The sequence below is a fragment of the Acanthisitta chloris genome, unplaced genomic scaffold (genome assembly GCF_000695815.1).
Source record: "Acanthisitta chloris isolate BGI_N310 unplaced genomic scaffold, ASM69581v1 scaffold7659, whole genome shotgun sequence".
Lineage (NCBI taxonomy): Eukaryota > Metazoa > Chordata > Aves > Passeriformes > Acanthisittidae > Acanthisitta > Acanthisitta chloris.
In genome coordinates, this window is record NW_008693009.1 from 87,713 (window position 1) to 101,158 (window position 13,446).

Below are 13,446 nucleotides of genomic sequence, written 5' to 3' on the forward strand. Positions count from 1 at the left end.
TTTGCTATTTTTAAAATTCTCTGAAGTAATCAGAAAATCAACCAGCTCAACATCCCTAAAGAGAGCTGCTTCCCACCCACCAGCAGTGGCTGACTTCACTGTTGACATAAAAACCATGAAGATCTCAGTCTACTATTCTGCCATGTAATTGTATCCTTAATTTTGGCCTTGTTGAAAGTCTGCTGGAAAACTGAGCTTGTGTGTCCTCATTAGAAGCAATTCATATGTAAATCATTTAAGATTTATTTTTTTTACTTAAAGAAAGAAAGTGTTCCGGTGATTCAAACATTCTGCAGGCTCTTGCTCCTCTTGTGGTTCCCGTGTGGCTGTGACTCCTGGCAAATCTGTGCCTCCTGGCAAATCAGAGTGACAGGGTTGCTGGCCACGCTCTCACCTGCTTTTGTCTTAGCTGCTGGAGAAAACATCTGTCAAGAGACTTGATTACCCTTTCCCAGCCTGGGTTCAGTCATTGGAGGGACATGAAATGAAGCTATGCTATCTTCTACACTCCTGGGCATGGCATACACCCATGGAAGGTGCTTCCCTCCATTCAGCCAATAGTTGTCATCTAGTTATCAGCTTTTCTGCATATTGGAAGGCTTAATTTTTGCTCTTTTATGTGCAAAAATAAGTTGAAGTGGCAGTAGTGGAATGACATACTAATGTTAAAATGGAATGACTTTGAAAAGACATTAAATAAACAAGTCAGATGAGTTCTCTGGGCCTTTATCAATAAAACTGATGAAGCAGCATGTGAGGTAACAGCCAAGTACTTGTCTAAAAGTACAACTTTGATAAAATTTGGGCACCTATTTCTTCTGAGTATTTCTGGAGTTGAAAATGGAAGTTATTATGAAAGTGTTGACAGCAATTTGAAGGTGTAAAGGAATATTGCATCTTTACCATGATTTCTGTGCTTTCGAATTGGATGAGATGAGTCCCTTCACATGCTTAACTGTTCCTAAAATAAAACGTCTGAGGTATTTTTCTCTAAGAAAGCCGATTTTTTTGTTGCTTATGAATAAGTTTTGAACTATTGCTGAAGGTGTTTGGAACTTTCCTTTGGCACCTTGTTATTGTAGATACATAAAAATGTTGATGAGTGGGACTAGGTAGCAGATGACAAAATTTAAGTCGATTAAAAACTGTTTGTCAAAACCCTATGGGTTTTTATCTTGTATAAGGAATTCTACCTGAAAAGGTAGCTGTGGAAAAATAAAGGTAGGTAGTTGTTTATTGTTTATGAATTGTCCAGTTCATCGCAAATAAAAAGTCTTATAGCTGCTAGGAATCTGACCTTGTGCCCAGAAATGTGTAAAAGCACAGCTGGCCCTGTCTGGGCTGCAAATCAGCTTTAACACTAATGGCAAAGACTTTATTTCAAGAGAGTATTTAGCTTTAAAAAATGAATAGGGGCTGCGTGTTCCAAATGTCATCTGTCAATTTAACAAATGGCAACTATATACACATCTTAATGCCAGATTGCTGTTTCATTAGGCTCCTTGTGGGTTATTCCTTCTTGGTAGCTGGCATTGTTTGAGCTGGAGCAGCAGAAAGGCAGGAGTGCAGAGGCTCCTCACTGCTGCTGCTCCTCAGCTACACAGTGCAGTTCCTGGCTGCTTTCGGGGGCAGCAGGAGAGAAGAGAGGGTGCAAAAATGAAAATATGCCGGACAAGATCAATAGGGAGGCATGTTGCTCAGTACAGCCAGGTTAAGCTTGTCACAGGACCAGATGCAAAGATATTTTGGAGTTAGGTCTGTAACTACAGTCTTGGAACAGAGGCAAGTGCTGATAGCTGCTGAGTAGCACTGCCCGAGGGTGGTCTGAAACCTGAAGTGAACAGGCAGGTGGCTCCAAGTGGGAGTGCTCTGTGGCTCTGTGGCAGAGCACAAAGGAGGATTAAAGGCTCGTAGGAACGAACAGAATACACTTTCATACAATGTGTTGAAGTGAGTGAGCAAGAGGAAACAGCCACAGCACAGGGTTAAGGTAAAGATGGGCAGGAGTCTGAGCCACTCCACTTTGCTCAGCTCCAACCCACTGCAATGCCATTCCCTAGCTGCCCTCTGTGGCACAGCAGCACTGCTAGGACTCTGTACATCTATAGGTAAATCATTACGTTGAATCTCCCTGAGCTGCAGTTGCCCACACCAAAGTTGTAAGATCTTCTCTGCAGTGGAAATGCTTTTGAAGTGTCCTGCGTTATAACTAATCAAGGTTTCGTGGCTACCATGACTGAGAACTCCCTTATCCCCTGTCCTGTTTAGTGCACATTTAAATAATTAAAAGTGCACTAAACAGGTATTGTTTTGGATGATTCATTCAGGCTGCTGCCAGTACAAGTGCTGCACAGCATGACTGGATGAAGTTACAGAAGGTAAGAAAATTAATTTCTTTAAAAAGGAAATATTTGCTGTCTCCAGGGCCAGGTTTGGTAACAACAGGCTGGCCACTACATGAACAGTGGGGTGTCTTGCTGGGGAGCTCTAAGTGTACAGCTAGGTGACTTTGTTTGCAGGATAAACTGACTTCATTTGCTTGGACCACAACATTCAGGGCAGTTCATGCTGGAATTCATAAACCACAGTATGAACCACCCTCCCCTTCTGTCCCACAGCACTCCTGCTAGGAATCTGCTTCTCCTCAGAAGAGTATCCCTGCTCAAGGGTGAGGGGCTCAGTAAATGAGCTGCTGCATTCAACACCTTGCTGGGAGGCTTTTGGGAAGGGAAAATTGTGTCAGGTTCTCACAAAGTACTGGCACACGCGCTGACACATCTGTGCAGAGGCAGCGGAGGGCTCTGCTGGGGAGTTAGGAGCAGTTCACCACAAGTCCAGTCTCCTAACAAACCTGGTTTCCTGCTCAAACCAGCTGATAGTCAAATTTGTCCAGACTTTTTTCAAGAAAAGCAGGCTTTGCAGGGAGATGGTGCATAGTTACTCATTTTCTTTTCACTTTTATTAAGTATGTGGAAAAAGCCAGTAAGCTTTTGAACTTGGTGTCCCTGCAGCTGGTTGTTGAAAACCTTGCCTGTTTTTTTCCAACTGTCATTTGGTTTAATAAAAGATATTGCCTCTCCCTGCAAATCTTGTTTCTCGCACAATATGGCTGCACAGATAATGGCTGTTGTTTATATCCTCACAAATTAATGTGAATGTAATGGCTACCTCCAAGACTTCAAAGGAGAAAGTCTCTGGAGGTTAGAGAAGTGCCACAGCAAACCTTCCCCCACAGGTAAATGTGAAATCCTGACACCACAAAAATCAGCCCATGCAATTGCCCCTCCAAGAGCACCACAGTCTTGAGTCACATCTTAATTTCAGAAGCTGTCCCCACTTTAGCTAGCAGGACAGGTAGCTCACACAAGCACCACAGCAACTGAGGTTAGTGTGTGTGACCACAGCTGAGGACACTGCATCACTCTTCAGGCAGCAAGCAGAGACGAGCTCAAGCCATGGCCCCTGGCAGAGCCCTTCGTTTTATTTTACCCACCCCTTTTTTAAAATCACTTAGATTTTTAAAAGACAAAAGGAAGGCACCGTGTGAAAACATCACTATGGAAACATCGCGGGCTCACTTGTGCTTGCCTGCCAAGCGACTACCTAACTGAAGTTTTACATCCTATTGGATCACTGTTGGCCATCTGCTCTCCTTCAAACTTCTTTGAATTCCATATTTCCCTGAAAAGCTCAGTTTTAGAAAGAAGGGAGGAGGAGGCAAAGGGAGAATCCAGTAATTCTTGGCTAGTGCAGAGCTATTGTGAAAAAGGAAGATAAACTCGCTTTGGGGCAGCCCCTTAAAAAGACAGATCCATGTTTTGCGAAGTAATTTCATAGAAAATACCCTGGGTTTAGATGCACTTTAATGATAAGAGTATATATTGGCAGCCACAAGGCAAAACAAACAAACAGCTGCTTCTAGTACTCTCACGCTAATTGTCTTCCTCTCCTCTTCTCTCATTTAGTGTCAAATGTATTTTCTTCTAAAATGTAACAGTTACTGCCTACACTGGAGTTGCTGGCTGCAGGCTCCCCAGCCTTGCTCCAAATAAAACACAGAAATAGATTTCCTGCCAAGCACCGAGGAAGTTTGAAGACTTTAGTTTTAAAAAATATAATCTTTTTATCAGTGCCCTGAGCCTGCCAAAGGTAATTATAGGCCATGGCGCATTTACATTAATGCATAGGACCTACAGACATTTCAAAAGCTTAATGGAGAAACTCCATAAATGTACATATCGAAAAACAAATTAATTAAATTAAACTGTCATGTAAAGATATCACTTAATTTTGCAGAGCGGAAGGCGCTCTTAATGGGAATGGAATGGATCAGTGAGCATTTCAAAACCCAAAGCTATAATTTAAATTCAGGCTCTCCTCTAGTGTGCAAGTCACAAGACATATTTATTATAGCCTTGGATTGTCAATTGTAATCGGTTTAGCAGAGACAAAGCCGTGTTGTTTTGCTTCCTGCCCTCCAAGCTGGTTCAATATATTTTGATGTCAGACTATTGACAAGCAAACCAAAGGCTGAAATAAAATCATGTTTACCTGTGATGAACTGGCAAAAATGCAGTCCAAGGTAAATGCAACCCTGAAACCTAAGCATCTATTTATCAAGCAGCAAGGAAAAAATGGTGAAGCATTTAAACTTCTTTAAATAAACCAGTTGAATACATTTACTGCTGCTCTTGAGGCCTGCTATGTGGCAACCTAGAAACAAATAGATAAAAACAAGTAAAAGCACTGTGAAAATGAATATTATCATTTATAAGCTGCTGCTCTGAGTTTTCCAGATGTCAGTAACAATTAAAGTTGTTGCTCTTGACAAGTTGTTGCTCTTGACACCCTCGTAGGTCTAGAGCCAAAGCCTGACACTAGGTCCCCAGCAAGCAGAGAGCAATACTTCTTCCAGGCTGCATAACCCAGTTTGCTGCAGGATTTTGCTTGGTAGCAGCAGTGACAAAGCAAGCCATAAGCAAGCATCTTCTCAATGAATAAGTTTCTTCGATTATTTTTCTTTTTCTGACATTTTTCTCTCTGTATTTTCTAATTCTCTTTCTTGTTAAGTTCATTTTCTGATCTGCAGCACTGTAAACAATCAGGTGCCTCCTGCCTTCTTCCAGCTCCTGCATTGAGCTCAGGCATGGAGAAGTTTCTCTGAGCCTGAACTTGGAGCCTTCTGCCCAGGATCTCTGTAATTTCTTGTGGAGTGCTCACGTTTGTGAATCTGACTCTAAACAATGCTGACAAATTCAAACCTCATGCTTAGGAACAGCTGTGGGACATCAGACTGGGACAACCTCCCTGAGGCACAGCTCCGAGGGCAGCAGCACAGGACCAGCCTCTGTGGGCTCCTGCAGCCAGAGCTGCTGCTCCCGTGGTGGGATGGCCATTTGCAGGGAAGGCACCACTGCCTGGGGGAGCTTCACCTGTGCTGGTTGTCAAGACATCATGCCATGGCTCTGATGAGCAGCTTGTGTTCCCACATCTAAATTTGCCTCTTAATACTAGACTACTGTTTTTTTCTGCTTACACATTACAGTAAACAGAAGTATCTTCTATAATCTTTCCGTAAAACAACTTTTTATCTTCCTATGCTATTCATCTTTCATGCCTCTGTTCCAAGATGCACATTATTATCCCTGATCATTCTTAAGAGAAATTTTTATTTTTGTCACCTTTTTCAGTCTCTTCTGGCTTTGCACAAGACTTGAATTGTTTTTTTAAGTGAAAGATTACACAAAAATTCTGCTCCAATTTAGGGGCTGCAAAATTTGACACAGCTTTTAAAGTGTGTTTTGTTCTACTATCAGTAATCTTTCTACTTATTTACATAGCTCTTACTGTCACACTATCCAAATGCTTCTTTGAAAGAAGACAGTGGGGAAGTGTTCTCAGCCCCTCTGAAGAAGAAAAAGTGTTGAGATATATAAGTCCTGGTCCAAAAAAGTATGGAGGCTGCAATTCCTAGTGTCACTAATGTCAGTGATAAGCCAGAAGTCTAACGTCTTCCTTTAATGTGGGTATAAGAAAGCTATGGTCCAGTTGAGAACTGAATGTATGTATCTGTATAGATAAATTGCTATCTTCTGTCACCAGCCAAAAACTGTAACCACAGGCATACCCACTTCTTGCCATTAAAGACATTGCAGTCATTAAAAAATGGTCTTTTCCTAAATTGCTTTTCCAGCTTAGCTGTCTGGTTCACGAGTGCTCTGAGTGCTGAAGCAGATGAAATCTACAAACACAGACATAACTTCTTCTGTTTACGGAAAGGAAAAGACCAACAGAGGGCTGTAAGTAATGGTCAGGAGCATAGTATAGGCAACTAATGTCAGTTAAAGGGCTTAAGTTAAGAGGAATATTCTTTCCAGACTTTGAAAATAGGTATTATGGTAAAAATGCTTCTTGCCCATGTCACTTTGTAAACAGTAAGTAAACACAGAAAACACGAATTCTAAATTATTAGGAGCAATGTTGACAAAGTAATGCTTTTCATACTCTTTTTTTAAAAACACTTTTGAAAGTATTTATTTGAAATATACCCAAAAGGTTTAATTGCATTCAGTTTTTATAGTCATAAAATTTTAACCACTCTTTTGCATTTAATAAAAATTAGCTAGGGCAGGTCTCAAATTTCTGAATAACAGACAAATGAACTACAAACAGTTTCATGCTTAAGCTAAGTATCCTGTAAGAGGTATACAATCAAGACTGAACTGTACTGAGACTCCAGATTCATTAGTGGAACTTGAAGGCCCTCTTCTGGATCAAAAATTACTGCATGGCCAAGCAAAGTACATGGAAATGCCAAAGCCAACCAAGACTACAAAAAGATAAGTATCTTAAATGTATTTTCTTCATGATATTACCAATTTAATTTCCTGATTTTCACTAGTATCTGCCCATCTCAGTTACTATAATTAAGTATCTGAGAACAACTTCTTAGTGGATTCTTAAAAATAAAGAATTTCTTACAGTAATATTCACAAGAGGAGCAATCTAAAGAGAATTGTGGAGAGTTTCTCCACAACTTTGTATGAAGATGCTGTGCAGCTGAGTGATGTTTGCTTACCCTTGTTAAGCAACAGCATACACAAACTGAGACGTGATTCTGCACATGTACCTGTCTACACAGGTGTGTGACTTGCAGAAATTACATCTGAAAATCTGTCTTGTGCTAGAGGGGGTGTAAACACAATGAAGAAACATTTACAATGGTCTGTCTCAAGTCTTCAGGGACTGCACAATTCCTTTATATGCCTTTTGATTAAATACACACAGACTGTGAACAACTTACAGACGTAACCTTCCAAGAAATTTACTTACTTGCCTAAGCAAACATTTACTACTGAAAAGCAAGATGCTTCTCCACAGACAGAAGGGAAAAATATTCTAGAATGTGCTGTACAAAATGGCATCATTTTAATGGACCCATCTGTCTGCAAACAAGTGAACTTGAACCACAAATTTTCCTCTTTCTGAAAAACCATTTCATTCTTTTGTTTGGCCATTATGATAACAAGGAAACACATACACAGGAATGCAGGAACAGGTAGTGAGTATCCTATTAGTAAAAACTCTGCAAAGAACAATTAGACATAGTTTGACTGAACTGTACATTTTAAAAACCAAGGAGGCTGAAGAAATCCTCACGTGTCGTTTTTCGGTGAGTTTCTGTCAGCAGTGCTGTAGGGCTGCTTACGGTGATTCTTTTTCCGTACTTTTGACTTTGGTGCTGCCAAGAAGAAACAGAAAGGGAGAAAAATCATCAGAAGTGAATTACAGTAATATCAGTGCCAGCATTCTTTTAAATTAGGTTGGGATCCAAATGTGAAACCTACCATTGGGATTTTCTTGTCTGTAGAAAGCTTTTAACAATTCTATTGCTTCTTCGGCACGATAGCCTGAAATGCACTGTTCAAATTAGAATGGTGTTAGTGAGAGTACTAGAGAATAACATATGACATGATTCACAATATTGCCTTAAGTACAGAATAATTATAAACAACTGTACTATCTACTTAGGGGTCAGAAAAATCTCCTTTTCAGGTCAAATACCTAAAATATTTGAAAAACACTACATTGAGACTTAGTAGAGTAAATCATTTCCCTAATAAAGTTAGGCAAAACAAACTTTCTTAGTAACTTCTGCAAAATTTTTATATAATCTGAAATTTCTTTCTTAGTAGTGTGGTTCCATCTCACTTCATATACTCCTCAAGCACTTGGACGTGTAAGAGACATACACCTAGGTATTTGTAGCTGAGATTCCTGCCACAAAACATTCATCCACGTACCTGTTCTTTACCCCTAACAGTTACCTCTCAGACCTTTTTGCTCTTTCCAAAGTACTTTTCCAGGCCATGAACTTTCATGACAAAGCATTTAAATGTCACTTACACTAAATGAATCTCCACCCACACTAGAAAATAATTAGTTACTCCTATACATCCCACTGCAGTTGCCTACAGAAATAAAGGAAGGATTTATAGTGGCAAGAACCTCCTCCTTTCTTTCTTCTGAACATATGAAAAAATTAAATACCACATGTCAATGTTAGCAAATGAACACTCTTCCAGTACTGACTATACAAATTAATTCAGATGCTAGTGTCACTAACACCCTGACAGAAAGATGCCTAATATGGTTACACAGGAGTGCCAAACAGTATTGTCTTGCTGACTGAAATTCTTTAAGCCTTGTGCCTCTCATGCTTATTTAAAATGCTGAAATGCATTACTTGTTTTTTATGTTCATTACATCATAAATGCGTGTGGAAAAGGACTCCAAGAGCCCTAATCAGTATTGCTGTATAAGGCAGGAACATCTACAACTGTGTATAATGTAACAAATATAAAGCTGTAAGTACTCTATGTATGTATGGGTATACAGGCAGAGTACTACAATGCTTGTCCAGCCTTGCTTACATAACAAAGATGTCTCATGTGCCCCAGAGACTATTCCAGTCCTTCAGCATCCTTAACTGTTCAGAAAGTTTCTTGATACCTAAACTAAATCTGCTCTGCTACTTTTGCAGTCCACATTTATTTGGGGATTTGAACTACATGAAGTAAGCCTAAGCTAATGCATATATAGACTGGAACAAAAATACAATCATTTCCAGTGGCTCAGCTGAAAAACAGTAACTTTGTAAGCTGCTGTTACTTTATTATGTGTTTGTACATTCTGCAGTTGAAAATCATTTTCCCTCATCTCTTCCTGCAGCATACACTTACTGCTCCAAGTATTACACATATGTTAGATATATTTAATTCTTACCTTGTTCCACACGTACAATTCCTTCCCTTCCCCTTTGATACATACTTTTAAATAATTTAAGACTGTCATCAGACTTTTCCTCAATTTTCTTTAAGGACCTAACGTTTTTTACATTATTTTCCTATTAAGTCAAGTTTACTTGACTTTGATCATCTTCCATCCGAGCCTTCTTAAAGTGATGTGTCACCTTCTCAAAGCCTGGTAACGAAGCCAGGCACAGTACCCTAGCTGACAAACAATGGGAAACATTTTACAGCTTACTTCAAATGGGTCTCCTGTGTCCACCATATCATCAGATGAAATGCTCAAAACTGAGCCACAGCCTCCAAATCGCTGGTTTTGACAGCCAAATATGACCCGTGGAATTTATGGGAATGAGTCAAGGTATTAAGTTAAAGTGAAAAGCAAGCAGGAAGTACAGCAGCCTGATTTAAGCAGTCATTAAATTTCACTAAAAAGTGCTTGTACTTTTGAAACTAAATTAGTTTGAGCTGCAATTCCTCCCTCATAAAATCAGAACTTTCTTCTGAATAATGTAAGACATTGCTGAAATGCACATCCAGCCTTCCTCAGAAAAGGAGAAGCATGAATCCCAGAGCAGAGGCATACAAAGACATGGTTTATCGACTGTTACAGCATTCAAAACTGAACACTGAACTGAGCTTAGCTCATTTTACATCACAACAGATATCTCAAATGTATTTTCACATCCCTAAGAGAAATCGTTGTTTGTTGTAATTGCACCATTTTTCTTTCATTCTCGAGTCTCTTGCTATTCACTGTGCAGGAAGTGGAGGTGGGTGCCAGCCCTCAAACCACCCCTCGTGGCTTACCCTGCCCTTCTGTGGGCTCACTGCCAAAAGGACAACGTTTTGACATTTCCCAGCATGAATAAGCATGGAAGGATACTCATCAGGCGCAGAGCAGCTGCACACATGATACAGGGCTCTACAGTTACGTACAACACCAATTGTGGAAACACTTCTGTATAATCTCTGTTGTGTTGCTTGCACCAGTCAAGGACCTGATCAATTGCCACCATTTCTGCATGTCGAGTAGCCTAGGAGATAAAAATAAACATTTTCTTACAAGTTTGCATTTATTAGTTTTTGTTAAAGTAATGAAATGCTCTTTGCTGGTTCAGGTTGCAAAAGCAATTCCATGTCACCCGAACTGCAGAAGAAACACTCAGCCCAAGAAAGAACATCTTCAGCCTCAGTCTCATATGCAGCACACACTAGATCCACAAACACAAACCAGTTTTTCTTTCCACCTGTTCCTAGGCAGAGGAGCCTGCTCAGAAGTTCTCCTCTCTCTGTCATGCCAGCATAGTAATACAAGACATGAAAGCTCTACTTGAGGCTTAAGGGACACACAAAGCCCATTGGAACAGCTGATCCAGCCCACAGCCCACTTTGCTTCCAGGAGCAAGAATGCAGGCTGGGTTCATTTCTCCAGAAATACTAAGAAACTGCTCCTGGCTGGTACCTCTTCCTCCCTCTAACAATGTTACTGTGCCCACATGGAACAAAGCTTGGCATACTGTGTAGAAACAGAATTTTCAGCTTGCATTAGGTTCAATGCTGCCTGGGAATCCATACACATACACTAAGTCTCTCGAGTAATAGGCAGGGATTGCAGCATATGCCTGATTACAAAAAGACAGAAGAACATTAATTCCTCTTTTTTAAATCCAAGACAACTGAATGATTTGTATCTCAGTACCTATAGCACAAAAACCTGAACAGAAGTATTGACTTCAATTGCAGAGAGACAAAACCAATCAGTACCGCTCTGGAATGCCTGCAGCACTGTGTTATGCCAATCAAATGTCACAGCAAAAACATCACAAAGTACTAGTTAGGAAAGGACTCTTCAGGTACAAAACTTGGTGCTTATTTGAATTAAGACTGCTAGTATTTTCCTTCTTTTTTATGTATTCTAAAAAAAAAAAAAAAAGGATGTTTTGACACAGGCATTAGACTAAGACTTAACCAGTCCAAATTATTCTTGTACCTCTGCTTCATGTCTTTATGTGACCTCAGACAGCTTCCTCTGAACACAGGAACTTGGCTTAATGTTTTAGCACTGTGAAGATCTGGGGCGGTAACAGTGAGATGCTCTACAATATATGCCACGGGACTCGTAACTTACTGCTAGGTTTAACATGTTTTAAAACTACAGAGATCTATGTTACGCCCACGTTAACAAATAGTGTACAGCAAAACAGTGCAGAGGACTCAGCACCCATTAGGAGAGTTCATACTGGCCTTGCTCCAGTTTGGTCCCAAGGACGGTATATTGGTGGCAGGAGATGGAATGCACTAGGAATGTTCACTGAGTGCATCTTCCAGTATAGTTTCACCTGCAAGGAAGACAGCTTGCCATCTCTAAGACACAAACCAAAGCATAGGAAGCAGACACAACCAAGAAATTTATTCCATGAGTGCACTTGTGATCTGAACTAACATAGTAGTGAACCCATCAGGAATAAGTACATGGATCTGAATCAATATGAAGACATGATTCTTCCAGACCTACTAGTGAAGTGTTGCCGTGAGGGTTCCCAAGCTGGGTAAATGAGATCACATCAGCTGGAGTCTCAGTATACACACCTTATGAAGACACAAAGCATAGTGCCCTCCAGCAGAATGATGCCTCAGAACTACTACTGCTACTGTAACTCAAAAGTATAAGTGGAGGTTATTCTATTTTTGTACCCCTCAGATCAAAAGAGACATGAATACCATATTGTCTTTTCAACTCCTGAGCACCAACTGAAAGTCTGTAAGTAATAAGCCTTCATTACAAGAGGAAAACATGCCCCTAACCTGTGACACTGCTTTATACTGCATACAACGAGCAGATTTCAGGCCTCTGCTGATTTTGGGAGTACAAGTTAAGAAAAGTCATGCAGCTGGTGCAGGTCATAGCAGCTTCTGCAGTAACAGAAGACAGCCACAAAAAAAGAGATTAGACTAATACAGAGTATTACTACATCCCAGTGTACTCACATCTTAAGTAACACACACTGGTTTGGCCATCCCACATCATGAAGACATGGGAACACCAGGACAAATTCACCTCAGGGTGAGAAAGAATTATCCAAGTTCCAGAACAGTCTCCTCTTAGAGACTAGTTTGGTTATGGCTCTTAACTCACCAGATACACTCATTAGTTTTCCAAGTTAAGAGGACTATGGTAGAGGTTTAAAAAAAAAATCAAGAAAAATGTGGGAAATCACAGTTATAATTGTGATTTATTATTTCTCATAACAAGTGGGCACCCAATGAAATTATCAGGCAGCAGATATAAAACAAACAAGAGGAAGTACTCTTTCACAAACCAGCTAATTAAATTGTGAAACTCATTGCCACAGGATGCTATGGAAGCCAAAACCATAAATGAGTTCAAAAAAGGTTTAGACTAATTCACAGAGGATATGTGCACAGACAGCTATCAGAAACAGTGATCCAGACACAGTCTTGGGCTCTGGAACTCCCTAAGCTATTCACTTTCAGAAGTGGAAAGGCTATGCAAGGGGAAGGTTTACACTAATCTCCTTGTTTCTTGAGCTCCTTCGTTATGCATCTGTTAAAGGTCCCTGTTAAACACAAGATATGGGGGGAAAACTGACCTTCTAGATCTTCTGTAAAACTTTATTTTGTATTAAGCTATGACTAGATAGCCTTTTTGATCAAATTGCTGTGTATAAAATAACATACAAGAGGTTATTTTAATTTTGAGTCACTGACTCAATTCATAAGCTTCTATAAACCCCGACTGTTTCTTAACTTGCCAAATATTAGACACTATTTTAAAGCCAAGAAAGCAAAAGCAGGTAAGAGCAGCAAGGGAAAATGAGAACTGTTAGAGTGGCAAATGGTGTACCAAGAAGGAATTATTTGAAGCTGACATCAGTGGGGAAAAAGTATTGACAAGCCTTGAAATAGTGCCCCAAACTGTGGCAAATGTTTCATAGACAAATAAAGATATCATCACTGTCTTAAAAAGTCTACCTTCTAAATTTTAGACCAGAACAAACATGTGAGAGTAAAGGGGGCCCAAGCTCAAAGTTCTGTGTTATCTCACGGCTTCATTAGTACTTTAAGAGTACAAATGCTACTTCGTTTTCAGTTATCATGTACTGTACTTGCAACA

The 13,446-nt window shown here is 40.0% G+C and overlaps 1 protein-coding gene across 1 annotated transcript; it reads right to left on the reverse strand.

Annotated features, from left to right (window-relative positions):
* Nucleotides 1-7,655: 7,655 nt before the first annotated feature.
* Nucleotides 7,656-10,345, reverse strand: ADAT2 (adenosine deaminase, tRNA-specific 2; the record flags this gene model as incomplete). The annotated part of the gene is made up of 4 exons (XM_009082901.1): nucleotides 7,656-7,741; nucleotides 7,848-7,920; nucleotides 9,547-9,653; nucleotides 10,195-10,345. Coding segments are annotated over 4 exons (417 nt in total), but the record flags the coding sequence as incomplete, so codon positions are not given.
* Between the last annotated feature and the right edge of the window lie 3,101 nt (nucleotides 10,346-13,446).